Here is a 15,474-nt window from a genome sequence, read left to right on the forward strand (position 1 = left end):
AAAGCAGGGGAAGAGGCAGAGAGAAGGGGAGAAGCAGACTCCCCACTGAGCAGGGAGCCCAATGCAGGGCTCAATCCCAGGACCCTGGGATCATGACCTGGTCTGAAGGCAGATCCTTAACCAACTGAGCCACCCAGGTGCCCCATACTTTGAGTTACATTTTTAAAACTACTTCAGAAAAGGCACAAATGTTGAGATGAGTTGCAGACATGACCCCTGAAATTTTTCATTTTATTTTGAGCTAATCCAAGAATTACTTAAAACACTTTAATTATAAAGTTATCAAACTAAAATAAATGTAATTAATGCTAGACCAGTTTTTCTTCCAATGTGTTTAGTGAACTCTAAGAGTAGTTCTACAGATGTTTCCATGGTAAAACATCTGGGGAATGCTGGGTGAAATCAGTTTCTTGAATGCAGAATCATTAAGGGGGAGATAGAACATTCGCTATTTCTAAACTTAGTTAACCAAATGTCACAGGATCAGAATTCCACTTTGAGAAACACTATTCTAGTTGCTAAGAAAAAATTCAGAACTAAAACCACTTCCAACTAGGTTCCTATCAGTTAAATTGCTGAATGTCAAGATGGTACTTGGACATAGTAAGATTTCTTTACATCCCAATTTGCTTACTCTAGGTGTGTTAATTTTCATTAACGTTATCTGAAAAGCAGGGAAAAGGATTACAATAATTAACCTTTGGAAAAAGGAAAAGCTGTTTCCTAATTTAGGTAGCCTTTAGAAATTCTCTCAAAAAGAAAAGTAAATAGGAGCTAATGATCAGTCAGACTCTTACACATTTTGTGTTTTCCCAAGGTGCCTAGCAGAGCAGTAGGGACAAATTTAGGTTTTAAAAAATACTTGCTCTGAGAGTAACCATATTCTCCACCCCCAAAGCCATGGTTTCCATAACAGTTTTAGCATAAATCTCTTCTATTTTAATAAGCACTCTCAAAACAGAAGGCACTTTCTAGATCACTACAGCAAAATAATTTTTATTAGTCATTTCTTAGTCTAAGGACAGGTCTTCTTGAATATGAACTGGATTTCTTTCAAAAACTAGAACCCAAATAATTTGTACTTTATGAGCGGTTAAAATGAAATCTACTGATAGCTATGATTTATGCATAATTTTTTAAATTTCAAAAATGAGCTTAAAGCATTAATATTAATCAAAATATTTGAAATAACTTACAACTTCATGTTTGAAATTTTAAAATACCTCATAATATAAAATACAGCACGAAGACCCCTTTTATCAAAAGTTGTGACCATTTCTTCGCAAAGCATAAAATTCAGAATGATCAATGTCCATCTAACAGATGAGAAAGCCTGGATTGTTAATTCCACCATGGGAAAGACTGTTTCATGATTTCATGAGTCTTTTCCCACTTTAATTTACTCATGGATTAAATAATATTTGTTCTAGCTAACTTAACTCAAAGTAATAGCTTCAAAAGCTTCTTCAGTTTTCTAAAAAGGACTATTATTCAAGTGACCAGTTCCCACATTTGTTTGGTACTACTGGCTAAAAATACACATTAAACTCTTATATTAAATGCATATGCTTCAAAGAAAAATCTCTGAATGTGAAAACTGTCTACTTTCACAAAAAAACAGTCAACTCAAATGATCTGAAAGTTCCAAGAAACAAAATGTAAGGAAAATGCTCAATTTTAGCCTTATTTATCTCTAAGAAAAAAAAAGAGTTCACAAAGGTCATTTTGTTCATATAAATTTCCTATTAGAAGAAAAGCTAATGAAATATGAATGTAAACACATCTTTTGCACATTCCCAAAGCATTTAAGAGTAGATAATACATTATCACCTGGATTCATAAATCTTTTGCATACATACACTGTACAAAGAAGCCTTAAGATCTTGCTCTTGTAGTTAGGAAGATCAGCTTCTAAAACACCTGCCAAGCCTTCTAGGTTGCTCTCCAGAGAGCAGGCACTCTGTAGAGGACAGCATATCAAATATCTGTTAAGTACTCAGCAATTAGTGAGTTAAAATTTTCCATGTGGTCATAAAAAAGTTAAAGCCTTACATGCATAAGGCACTATGACAGGTTTAGTATAAACCAATTCAGGTAGTTACTGTTCTTTAGAAATTCATAAAAAGAGAATGAATGAAATTTTAAAAGCAAGCAGTCTAAGGTAGCAGAGTAAGAATCAGAAATGGGAGACATCATTGGCTCTCTGGTATCTCACACTTAATATAAGACTCTGAGCAAATTACCTTAGGTATCCAGGACTTGTTTGGTTCATTATTTATAAACTGAGAGGGTTATTCCTTAAAGTCTCTTCTAAGATTCATATTTATGTTATATGGCAGTTACTAAAAACATTTAACTCTTAATTATCTGCATCCCAAGGGTTTAAAATGAATTTATGTTGGGATACAGATTAATGGTAATACAAGTTTCACCTAAAACCTAGATCACCAAGTTTCAGCTCCAGAAATGAATCAAGCACGGTCAACTACAACCGTAACCCCATCACAGTTTGGGCCTATTTGACACATACCTTTTCTCCCACTTTGCATATTAATGATTCCAAATGATCTTCAGTTTCATTGGCATCAGAGGTCTTTCTCCTTTTGTGAGGTTGTCCTCCTGTTTCAATAATGTAAAAAAATTAGTATTACACGATGAATCCGCTATTGCAAATTTTACTTAACCTTTTAAATACTAGTATTTCTTTCCTATCAGAAACCCTAGTTTTTACACACCGGAGAAGCTCTTCTTTTTTTTTTTTTTCTAGACCTTTATTTCTCTGTGAAAAGGGAAAACAGGAATAAAATTAAAAAAAGGACAGTTGACACACACACACAAAAACCACTGAGGGAGAGGGGGAGAGGAGGGAGGAAGGAAGAAAGGAGGTGGAGAAGTAGATGAGGTAGGGGGTACAGGAGAAGCTCTTAACTGACCCACCACCTCTCTGACTGGGCTAGCTAGACCCACCAAAGGTCTCCATACTCCATGGACACTATTGTAACTCCAAAAGGCATTCGTTATGTTCAGTTTGCTGTGACTAGTGCCCCATGAGGCTATGCAAGGCAGCAACCCTGTCCACTCCTGGGGATAGACAGGAACGCTGCTTATAACATCCTAACACTCCTCTACTGCTACTCCCATTCTTTAGACAGAATTGTTCACTGATCTTCAGTTGCTTGGTCCTAAAGCCTCCTATTGCCAGCAGTACTCATTATTCTAGTAATGAAAATTATTTTGTAAACTGATGATATATGGGTACAAAAACCAAGCTAAATGTTTTGGAAAGACTAGACTAGGCCAAAAAAAAAACCAAAAAACAAAAAACCAAAAAAACCCAAAACCAAAAACCAACCAACAAACAAAAAAACTTCAGAAGATGGGAAAGGGAACATAAAACATTAGGATTCCTCAGTAGTTTCACAGGGGTCTGAACTTCTAACTCTTCAATTAATAGCTTTGGTTCTGTAGACCATGCAGTATTAGGGTATTGCTTACCCCAAGCAATGGGAATCATAATCAACAGACGTATACTCAAAGAAACATCCTGAGCACTTTATCAAATAATTGGTGGGGGAAAAGTATGTTTTATCACTTCCTACTTCAATCACTAGTCTATTATGTTAAAAAACTGTATCATTCAAAGAATCTAAAAAAAAAAAACAAACAAAAACAAAAACAAAAAAACCAAACCACAAAAACCCTACCACACTGAAATCATTACCAATCATCCATCTGTCCTTTTGGTTGCTGAAGAATTCAAGGTGAACAAACTACAAATCAACTTAGGCACTGAACTGTCTACTATTGTTCAGATTCTTACTATTAATCATCTCTTGCCATTTTGTTTAAAACCTTAATACACACACCTTATATCATTTTGTGGGATAACCTACCGCTTAGAATTTTTAAATTAATAGTGTTAAGTATAGAACATGATGCTGTTGATAAACACAATGTTGGCTAGTCTCCCAATATAATTGAATTTTGATTTCCACTGATTAGATTTTTAGGACAGCATGTGAACAAGGAAGCAATACTCTGTAACAGTGTTAGGGATCTGCATTAATAATGAAATCTGCACTTGGATCTAGAATTACCCAGGAGTAAGTTAAATATAACCTCAATCTTCTCCAGACTAGTATAGACAAAGGAACTGGGCCATTTTTATAGAATTCATAATCACTTACTTGCCACTGTAACATCTGGCTTAAAATATATGGTGATTCTTACAAAACAGCGCTCCACTATCCTAAGCTTGGGTGTTAAGTCTCTTTAATGACTGAAATGATCTTCAAGTACCACTTGAACTTAGCTGAATAAAACCAATCTGTTACAATCCAGATAGGACCAGATGGAAGTGCTATACAAGGCCACAGAGTAAAGCACTTTGTGCTTTGACCCCCCTGATCCCTTGTTATTATTATGATCTGGCTTAAATAATAAATGAATATAGTTTTGAAAGGATAATGCCATAAAAAGATTTAACACACACGCAGTGTTACAGAGCTGAGATGTATTCCTGGAGATCCCAGCCCATGTAACGTAGACATGTGTGACACAGTGAAATCAGTGACCTTCATTCTCAAATATGCATCAAACCTACTACATTACAGGATCTATAATGGTTCCATCACCCAAACAGCCAACTTTGACACGAAAGTCTTCTATTTCTAGGATCTATTTCTAGGATTTATTCACTGAAAAAACCCTCATATTCAAAGCAATGTTTATATAAGCTGACAGCCAGGATGTTAAAATAGCAGTGGTTCTTAATTGGGTGAGTTTTGCCCCCGCTAGGGGCAGCGTGGCAATCTCTGGAGACATTTTTAGCTGTCACAACTGGGGGAGTGCTAATGACATCCAGTGGGCAGAGGCCATGGATTCTGCTAAACATTATTACATTGCTTAGGACAACTCCCAACAATAAAGAATAATCTAGTTCGAAATGTCAATGATGGCTGAGCAACTCTGTCTAGAAAGCAGAATATACTAACGGTGTTCTTCAGAACCAGATTCCAGTATAGTTGGGAAAAGCAGATAGTGAAAAACTAGCTGAATGAGAGCATTTTTAAAAAAAAAAAATTACTGTTTTTTAAACTTTAACTACCATTACTTTCTTTCTGGCCCATCTACTCCACTCACCCTTTATCTCACATCCCACCCTCGACATCCTCCCTAAATTACTCTCCAGCTGGCCTGTTCCCAAATCAATCTGGAATCACATTCCAGTGTTTAAAGCAACCCTCCCAGACCCTCTTGTAACCTAGAAAAGGAGAAAATAATGCAGTAGGAAAGAAGGAGGATTTCTGAAGAAAACAGAAAATACAAGTACATGGTTCTCCCTGAACTACAACTCCTATTTTCTCTCTTGCCATTCTGACGACTATAAGAAAGCACACGTTTTGTTTGGAGAATGGGAGGAGGCAGAAAGTATTAAGCAGATATGGCCCACTCTCACCTGATATTTGAGAGGATATGAAGGAGGGGTGGTAAAATTACAGACATATCTGAACTCATGACAGTACAGGATATTGAACTCAGAAGAGAACCTGGGCACACTGAATAAAGCACGTTCATTAAGAATAAAATTTTGGGAATTAGCAGAATGTTTTCATATGCCCTCAAGAAAACCTATCTATGGTAGCTCCCAAAGCAAGAACAGATTTTATATTAAATGTATCAATGCAGAAGTTTTATAATATAGATTCAAGTTATATATTGCCACTTCATACCCTTGGCTAGTATAGGAGAGAAACAGAGACAGGTCTTTATTAAAACACATTTGTGGGCACCTGGGTAGCTCAGAGGGTTGAGCCTCTGACTCTTAGTTTCTGCTCAGGTCTTGATCTGAGGGTCATGAGGAAGAACCCCTGCATCAGGCTCCACACTGGACATGGAGTCTGCTTGAGATTCTGTCTCTTCCTCTGCCCTTCCCCCTGCTTGTATGTGTACTCTCTCTCTCTCCAATAAATAAATCTTAAAAAAATTTTTTGAAAGTATCTCCATACACCAGTATTTTCTCTGTAAGACAAATCCTAACTTTATATGGATATACTGAACTACATCTTAAACCCTTATTATTATAAAACCCACAAACTGGAAAACAAAGACCAACCCTATAAAAAAGAAAGTAAAGTAGCAAAACCAACCAGGTAAAAGGCAAAAGTAAAGTACCTTGATTTTGAAGATTTAAGGCAGAGGTAACTATCATGCCTGAAACAAACTATACTCTTCCCTGGAGTAACAAATCCTTCCACCTCTAATCATTTTTTGTACAGTTAAGTTAAAAAAGTAGTCAGAGTCTGAAAGATAAGGACCTAATTCTAAGTAGCTTAAAAAGGGTTTAATGTGGGTTTTTGACAAAGGTTATGGATGATATACTTTCTCAGAGGAACAAAATAAGCAATGTACTGAACAGCTGTTATATGTATATCCTATAATAACTGAAAAGCTTCAGAGAAATTCTTAAAGGTATTCTAATAAATCAGTTAGATTTAGCATTGAACCAGTATCCACACACACTAATTTCCAACTTAGGGTTTCCCTCTCCTTCTCTACAAACTGAACTCTACTCCGGCAGAACTAGACTGGTAGTCTCCTAACTTATTTCCCTGGATCCTGGATACTCTAGTCTCAACAAAGAGATACAATTTTAAAACTCTATGAGCTTTAACTCTATTAAGCCCTCTATGAGCTGATCCTCCCAACCTCTCTTAGTTCCTACAACTTCCCAACCCCACCTCTCCCACTCCGCTCCGCTCCAGGGACACTGGCCTCCTTGAATGCTCGAGCTTTAAGTCCTCTGCACTCACGGTTCTCTTTTCTTAGACCTCTTTTCCCCATACAGCCACCTGGTTTGCTCCCTTATTTCCTGCAAGTCTTTGATCAGATGCCATTCATAGTGCAGCCTTTCCTGATCAACCCTAATAAAACAGCAAATCCACCTCGCCAACAGTCTCTACCCTCTTTACCCATTTTCGTTTTTCTCCATAGCACTTACCACCATGTGATGCACTATATTTTATTTGATTGTGTTCTGTCTGTAAAAGGCAGGCTTAACCATTACACTGTTCACTACTGTACTGCCAGTAGTTAGGACAGTGCCTGGCACTGTTAAAGGCTTGTTGAATAAATGATTGTATCTTGTCAAGCATATGGAAAGTCATGGCAGCCAGTGACAGATAAGAGCTGACAATAATACAGAAGTGCTCAAATGTATCAAATTAATTATGACTACTACAATTTAGGCTATTTTAAAATAGCCTTCTATAACATTTAAATGTCTACTATTTCAGATATTCAAAAATCAGTAGATACTTAGCTAAATTATTTAGCTCACTGTTTAGGGTAAACCCCAGCTGAACAATTTATAAAAGTTCCAGATTTGGTAGAGTATCCCACAGAACTACAAGCTGCCCCTCTACTACTAAATTATTGACCAGAGTAAACTTTAATTAATTCATTTTACTTCTTTTTGTCTTAATTATTCTAAGATTCCAAATGGACCATGATTTACTGTCCAGCTGGTATTAAAAGAAACTAACTCCCAAGAAAGTTATGCCACCATCACAGTAGCAAAAGCGAAAGTTGTTTTCTACATATTCACATTCAATTCTCCAGGTTGCTCTCTGGAAACATTTTCTCTCCCTTTAAGGGTGCCCCAGAAGGGAGAAGAGTGGAAAAAAGAAAGTATGAGAAAAGCAAGAAAATGGGAAGAAATTTAAAAGACTCGAGTTCCCTAAACCCCAAGCAATCACTTCACATTAATTTTAACGAATCCAACTCAAAGCATATGAAAACTGTGTTTTCTGTGCCTGTATGTCCATTATACAAAAAAAACCTCATGTGTTTAGAAAAAAAAAAAGTATCTAAGCACGCAACATAGAATACTTCGATAGTGAAGAGAACCCTGGACTTGCTTTTACCAGTGTCTGGGCACTGCTAGCTATGTCTCCATGTTTACTGCACTAAAACTCTGGATCCTTAGGTATCAGATAAAGATGAACTTAGGAGAATATTCTCTCAAGCCATTCCCTAGCAGAGATCCAATGTTTCATTATTAAAACCAAAGACATGTGATTCTGTTCCTACTCCCAAATGTCCCAAAACTCAAGGATAAGAAAATGTTAGTGAAGAAAATTAATTAAATAAAACATTGTCTTCCATATTTTTTCTTATATCATTGACATCTGCCAATGTTTGTCAATTCTTAAGCATTAACAGATGATAAGTAAATATCATCATGAGATATTTGTTACATGTATTAACTCCACCCTCATAAAACTGAGAAGAGGTATGTATCACTACATTATAGACTTCTACTTTAAATTTCTACATTACAGACTAAGCCTTACAGAGGTGAGAGAGTCTGGGAAAGATCATGAAGTAATGGTAGAGTCTAGCTTTGAACTTAAACCCTCGGATTCCAAAGTCTGGCCTCTTAACTACCACATCACATCCCTTTTAAAGAACAATAAGCTAGAATATAATAACAGAATTACTCAGTTTCTTCCTTGTTTGGTGAACGTATGTTTTTGACGCATTTCTGTAATGTAAGCATCTTTTACCTGTTTTTTTTTTTTTTTTTAAGATTTTGTTTATTTATTTGACAGAGAGAGAGAGATCACAAGTAGGCAGAGAAAGAGGGGGAAGCAGGCTCCCTGCTGAGCAGAGAGCCCGACGTGGGGCTCGATCCCAAGACCCTGAGATCATGACCTGAGCTGAAGGCAGAGGTTTTAACCCACTGAGCCACCCAGGCGCCCCATCCTTTCCTGTTTTTAGCAAAATTATCCTTGGTTTTTATGGTGGCAACATCATGATCCCCTGGAGCGCAAACCACCCAAATGGAGTAGAGAACCCCTGATCTCAATCCCTAAGTGGTCTCCAGTTAGTTTTCTCTTCATGAGGGAAATACACTTGCAGCCAGTTCGAAATCTACCGTAACAATGTGCATCTGTTTATTGGTAAACAGATGTGGGTGAGTGTGGGTAACAGACTTCTCTCCTTGCTGCACGAAAGAAGGCAAACCAACGGATGAGGGGGGACAGCAGAGCTCTCAGATTGCGGTTCATCAGATCTCCCACTCACCGCTTTGTTTCTTCCCTTCAGGGAGCCCTTCTTCAGGTGCAGTCTGAGGGTCAAAACGAGACACCGGGACTATTGGGTACCTGTCATTGTGGCCTAAGAGGTGGCCGCACAGACCCAGGTGTGCTTCCCTACTCGGCGGTACTAAAGACCAGATCTTGAGGAGTCCTTAGAGACCAAGAGGTCCACGAGGCCAGCCACTAAAGGAGTTGGGGAGGGGGACAGCGGGAGGCTTTTTAGAAGTCGCTCGGCCACATTCCCGCTCTGCCTGCCTGGTCCCCCAAACGCTGCCGGGGTGTGTGTGTTGGGGGGGGGGGGCTTCCCATCCCTTTCCTTGAGTCCCCGAGACCTCGGCCCCCGCGTGGGCGCGGCCTCGGCGGTCCGGCCGAGGGCACTCACCGTCGTTCTCGTCGCTGTGCCGCCGCCGGGACATGCCGCACGCCGGGGCGCTGCCGAGCTGAGCGAGGCCGGGAGGGGAGCGGGGCAGGAACTGTCGGGCCGCCGGCCGGTGAGAGGACAGCGACCAGGCGCGCGCGGTGGCAGGCGCGCAGGCGCACTCGCTCCCGACGGGTGCAGCAGCGCAAGCAGGAGAGGCGGCCGGCTGGGTTCGGCTGGCTCGGGTGCCCGAGAGCCGGCGTCTGGAAGCTCAGCAGGCCCAGAGCGTCCGGTCCGCACGCAACCACCCCCTCAGGCTTCCTCCGCCTTTCGGCTGCTTCCTTCTCCCGCCTTTCGCTCTAAGTCCTTCCGGGAACACGCGGAAAGCACCGCCTCTTCAGCCAGCCGGAGGCCGCCGGCCGCGAGCCAAACCTGACGGCTGCTGGTCCACCGCGCACACTGGAGTCCCCGCCTCAACTTCAGACCCTCCCCGGGGCTCGCGGTATTTCCCGGCGGCCCTTTCGCCAACAACCTCCCTCCCCACCCCACCCCCGAAGACTTCCGGGGCGAGGTGACGTCTCCAGGGTTCCTTCCTCCGTGAACTCCAGGTCGGGGACAGGTGGAAGGTCTTGGGACGGGGAGCAGTGAATATTGCTAGGCGGACACGGCTCGATGAAGAGAGATCTAAGAAAGGACCGGGACTGGCGGGTGCGTGCTCCTCTTACTCCCACTTCCGGGCCTTTGCCTCGTCGGGAAAGCCGGGCGGAACGATTGGCCCGGCCCGGCCCGGCGCGCGGGGTGGGGCCGGGCAGGGGGCGGCGCCGCGCTTGAGGCTCCAGGCACTGAACAGCCGCCGGAGAAAGTTCCTCCTGCTACGGGGTTCCTCCGGCGGTCGTCCTACCCGTCACCCTTCTCAGTTATTTGGGAAGGAACAGGTGGTTGCTTTAGTAATGTTTACAATATGGGGTCCATGTTTACATGGATGTGAACGTCCCCTGCCCTGGCGTCTCTGATGAGCACCACACCTGCTTATCTGACTGCCTGGTCCGTGGTCACTGAAATTCCACACGTCGAACTGGAGCTCTTGTTTCACTCTCCTGTCCTAACCTATTCCTGTCAGTCATACCCATTTCAGTGAATGGCACCATCCACCTGATTGCTTCATCCAAAAGTGTAGGTCGGAGTCATTCTTGGGTCCTCCTTTTCCTTTACTTCTTAACATAACAGTCTATCTGTAAGTTTTGCCACCTCTACTTTCAAGACAAATCCAGAATCAGACCACGTTACGCCTTTGCTTACAACACTCCAGTTACTTTGCATCGCAAACTTCATACCCGGACCTACAGGGCTGTGCTCTCTCATCACTGCCCTGCATCCATTCTTTCTTCCTGTTTCTCTAAAAGGCAAGCTACTGGGCGCCTGGGGGGCTCAGCTGGTTAAGCAACTGCCTTCCGCTCAGGTCATGATCCTGGAGTCCCAGGATCGAGTCCCGCATCAGGCACCCTGCTCAGTGGGGAGTCTTTCTCCCTCTGACCTCTTCCCTCTCATGCTCTCTCTTTCTCTCAAATAAGTAAATAGAATCTTTAAGAAAAAATAAATAAAAGGCAAGCTCCTTCCCATTTGAGGAATTTATACTATTTCCTCAGCCTCTGCTCTTAAATCTGCATGGATGGCTCCTTGTCCTTTAGGTATCCGCTCAAACATCAAGTCCTTAGTGAAGCCTGTCTTGGCTATCCAATCACTGGTTTATTTCATTCTACAAATGTTGTACTTATTGACATTTAGCATCTTCTGTATGCCAGGCAGTGCTAAGGGTGAAGAGGTGAACAAAGGAAGACCCTTGCTTTCTTGGTGCTAGTGATCCATTCAGGAATGAACAGACATAGTGCAGTCAGAAGAGTGATCAAAGGGACAGTAGTAGAAGAGACTAGAGAGGTGGTGGTGGGAGGGGCTTTGGAAGGACTTTAAACTTTATCAGAGTATGTTGAGAAGTCTGGACTACTTTTAGTAAACTCTGAGGAAGAGAGCAGTTAGGGTATTGCAGTAATTCAGTCAAGAAATGATGGTGGCTTGGGATGCCTGGGTGGCTCAGTGGGTGGAGCATCTGCCTTTAGCTCAGGTCCTGGTCTTGGGCTCCTGCTCAGGTGGGGCGGAGGGTGCTTCTCCCTCTCTCTCTCTGACCCTCCTTCCCACTTGTGCTCTCTCTCTGCTCAAATAAATTTTAAAAAAATGATGGTGGTTTGAATGGGGTTGGTAATATGTCCATTTTGACAAGATTTGGCCATATTAGAGATTTTTATATTTTATATTTCTGTTTATTAAAATGGGGCTTTCTTAGTTGTTATGTCATCTAAGGAATGGAATTTGCACAGCTCTAAAATTAAAGGGCAAAGAAGAACAAAGTGTTTATAACTGAAGGTACTAGCACATAGCTTGGTTGATTTTGGTTGTATCTGGTGCTTTTCTGGTATCATTTACCTTAAATGTTTGTAGGGCTAACCCCTAATTGAGGTTCCTGCTCAAATGCTACTGCCTCAGAAAGATTTTACCTACACTCTGTTTTGTATCCGTGTGGACTCCATCACTCCTGACTCCCTACCCTGCTTTTTGTCTTTGTGGGCCCTTTTTCCTATCTGACTTTTTAAATTTAATCGATATATTCATTTGTTTATTTTCTTTCTCTCCCCACTGGAATATAAACCCCAAGAAAGCAGAGAATTTTTCTGTTTCTTTCACTGCTATATTCCCATTGTCTAGAACAGTGCTTGGCATAGAGTAGGTGCTAAACAATTATTTGCTGAATGAATGAGTGAATGGATGGATGGCTTGGGCTGCTGGGCCCATGCTCATTTGCCTGACTGATTGATTCAAGTTTACTTCAGGTAGAATCAAAGACTGACATTGTTGTTTCTCCCTTGCTTCCTAGGAGAAAGTGAATTGAAAGGAACCTGCCCTACGACTGCAATCAAACCAGATGCCTTCTTTCACTTCACCAGACCAAGGAGATGACCTGGAGGCCTGTGTTTTAAGATTTTCCGACCTAGATTTAAAAGACACAAGGCTTATCAATCCCAGTAGCAGTCTCAAAGCAGAGTTAGATGTCAGTACAAAGAAGAAATACCCATATGCCAAGAAAAAGGTAAAATGGCTATATGGCTCTTGTTTCAGGATCGTGTATGAAGGTTAACTCAGATACATGTATTAGTAGCTCATCAGTCATCAAGGTTTTCCTCCAGGGAGAAGGAGGCTGCTGCCATGTTCAAAGTAAGTTCCAGTCAGGGTATGATCCAGTGATCTTAAGTCAGTGCCAGGCAAAGAAGAATCATGGGCAAGGTATGGCTCTGTAACAGTTATGGTTGAGTACTTGAGGATAGATCCTAGACAGATGGGCTGGATTTTTTTTTCCCACCTAGGGTTAGAATCACAGGAACCTGGGAGATCTTGTCATTAGGAGAACAGATACGCAGTAGGATAGTTGCCATGTAAGGCTCCTGATCTGATCTAGCTGGCTGGGTTCTCTTGGTGAGGAGAAAGATGAACAACCCAGAATGGTTGTGCAAGCTTACTGAGGACAGTGGGATTGGATTATAATGGGAGGTCCATTGATATGCTGCTTTTCTATGTCATTTATCCTTTTTTCAGAGATCATTATCTCAAACCTCCTCCTCTTGAAGCCCGAGGAAGGAACAGGACTTGGCGGAGGACATGCAATTGAGACTCAGTTTTCTAACCTCCAGTCTGCTGTCCTTCTGCAGTTAGTTTTTTTGGCTTCACGTCAGTGAAGAATAGATGTCTTCATTACTTATAACTTCTCCTCTGTTGCCCCTCTGCTCTCAGTCTCACACAGATGTCCTTGAAAATGAAACCCAAAGGGTACAGAAAGGTTTTTTCAAATATCATCCTGCAGTAATTTCAGACTTGGAGAACAGTTGCCAGAATTGTAAAGAGGATCCTCATATCCCCTTGCACACAAGCTCCATTCATGTTTCATCAGGTGTCCCAAATGGCTTTTATAGATCTACTCTAGGGTCAACATGTTACATTGAGTTGCCATATCTTATATCCTCCTCAGTCTGGAGCACTCTCTCATTTTTTCTACCCTGAAATTATGACCATGATATATTTGAAGATTGCATGAGTTATTTTGTAGACCATCCCTTTGATTTTCACTCATGTTTCCTTACCGTTACATTGAGATTAGTGTTTTGTTTGTTTGTTTGTTTTTTTAATAAGACTGTTCCACAAGAGATGCTCTGTTCATCTGGCTACAATCTATCAGGTATCAGGGGGTTCACAGTGGCAGTTTGTCTCAAATTGATGATGTTAACTTTGGTTACTTAGTTAAGGGAGTGCCTGTCAGATTTTTCTGCTATAAAAATATTTTTCCCCCTTTTAATTGCTCAGTATTCTGGGGGGAAATGGTTTGAGACTGTGTAATTATCTTATTCCTCATCCAACTTTCATCTGTAAGTTTTAGATTCTTTGATGTTTGTTTGCTTAGTTGATTGTTACTATGAAGGTTGCCGAAGGGTGATTTTCTAATTGCTTCATTCCTTCTAGATTTGTTCTTCTAGATTCCTTCTAGATAGTGTTTGGCATTCTGCTCTAAGGAAAAACTTTCTCTTCTCCCAATTTATTTGTATCCGTGTGGACTCAGGATATAGGCCATTATGTTACTATTGATTTTGATGCTCAGATTATCTCATATTTGGCTGAGAGCTCTTTTAAGCTAGTATCTGTGTCCTTTCGACTTGCTCCCATCATTCTTTGAGCACTTCCTCACTTTCTGACTGAATAAAGTATTCCAGGCTCATCTTGAATTTTTCCTGACCCGTCCCTGGAATCAAACATTTCTTCACGGAGCTCTGGTTCCTTCTAGCAGAGGACTGTCAAAACCAAAACCTGGAGGCTCAGCAAACTCTTTGCTACTAAATGTTGCCTCTCCCAGGACCTCTGATGTATGGAGCTAGGAAACTATATAGATAAATTCACAAATGTCTACGTGTGCTATACATAAACTTCTATACATACATACATACACTTCTATATTTACTACTCTCTAAATATGAACCAGTTCTATCCCAGCCTCATAAGAGTTTTTCCTAACTCTCCCTTCCCCATATTTATAACTTCCCTATTTGATGTGATTTGGTGAGAAACTGAGTTCCTATTAGTTCTAGTGTATTTCCTTATTTGCTTTTTCTTCTGTATGTAAAGTGTACTCACCCTGCCAAGCTGCCTCCCTACCAGGGCCTGCTTTCCCCTTGTGGGCCTCTGAGCTGCCATCCTGGCTCTGGCCTGTCTCTTCTTGAACAGACTCCACATGGACCCTAAACGTTGCTGGGCCCTCAATGCCTTGTTCACGAGGCCTTAAAAGACCAGATAAGATTTGAAAATCCCAAGTTTACTATAAAGAAGCACTTATATTGATGTATATACTATCTCCTTTTTTTTCCCTCCTATTTTGAAGGGTTTACTCTCATAAATCCTAAAAAAAATGCTCTCCAGTGTAATTTCCTGCTGCTTCAGTCTTAGACAGTTCTTAGAACAGTCCAGATACAGTTGTGAGCAGCTAGGATGGTCCCACAGTGGTGCTTCATGTCAATGACCAATGTTTAGAGTGCCTATTTTTGGTAGTCTCCATATGCATTAAAAAAGTTAAGAAACACACATATACACACATGTATATATAAATATTATATATCCCCATTAGACCAGAAGGGAACAGTTGTTGAGAGGCTGGTGATCATAGATTCCATTCAACCTCTATTTGTACATCAGAAATACCACAAAGTTGAAAAACATGACAAACTGGGAAACAAATTTGTGATAACCCTGATCAAAAAAAAAATCACTTAAGAAAACTTACAAATCAGGAAGAAAATAAATGCCGCAGCAGAAAAGCAGGCAACAGATAGGAACAAGCAGGTTAGACAAGAAGAAGAAATTGATACGGAAAAATATTCAGCCTTACAAATCAAAGACATGCACGTAAAAACAATATATCTCTTTTGC

General features: G+C 41.0%; 2 protein-coding genes across 4 annotated transcripts in view; one reads left to right on the plus strand and one right to left on the minus strand.

Annotated features, from left to right (window-relative positions):
* Nucleotides 1–9,919, minus strand: part of NCBP1 (nuclear cap binding protein subunit 1) — a 39,365-nt gene extending 29,446 nt beyond the window's left edge. Inside the window, exons 1-3 of one of the 2 annotated variants that reach the window (XM_059141477.1) lie at nucleotides 9,484–9,919; nucleotides 2,531–2,619; nucleotides 1,860–1,960 (exon numbers count right to left, since the gene is read on the minus strand). In XM_059141477.1, the coding sequence (XP_058997460.1) occupies nucleotides 1,860–1,960; nucleotides 2,531–2,619; nucleotides 9,484–9,517 (224 nt within the window). In that variant the 5' untranslated portion in view covers nucleotides 9,518–9,919. Of the gene's footprint in view, nucleotides 1–1,830; nucleotides 1,963–2,530; nucleotides 2,620–9,483 lie in introns of those variants that run through there. The other variant, XM_059141479.1, reaches the window with a different exon arrangement.
* A 92-nt stretch (nucleotides 9,920–10,011) lies between these two features.
* The window catches only part of TSTD2 (thiosulfate sulfurtransferase like domain containing 2), a 30,974-nt gene continuing 25,511 nt past the window's right edge, over nucleotides 10,012–15,474 (plus strand). For both annotated transcript variants that reach the window (XR_009346288.1, XM_059141480.1), the window contains exons 1-2: nucleotides 10,012–10,167; nucleotides 12,386–12,598. Coding sequence is in view for 1 of the 2 variants with exons in the window: in XM_059141480.1 (XP_058997463.1) it covers nucleotides 12,434–12,598 (165 nt within the window). In the remaining variant the exon portion in view is untranslated. The remainder of the gene's footprint in view (nucleotides 10,168–12,385; nucleotides 12,599–15,474) is intronic.

Source organism: Mustela lutreola, chromosome 12 (assembly GCF_030435805.1).
Source record: "Mustela lutreola isolate mMusLut2 chromosome 12, mMusLut2.pri, whole genome shotgun sequence".
NCBI classification, from domain to species: Eukaryota; Metazoa; Chordata; class Mammalia; order Carnivora; family Mustelidae; genus Mustela; species Mustela lutreola.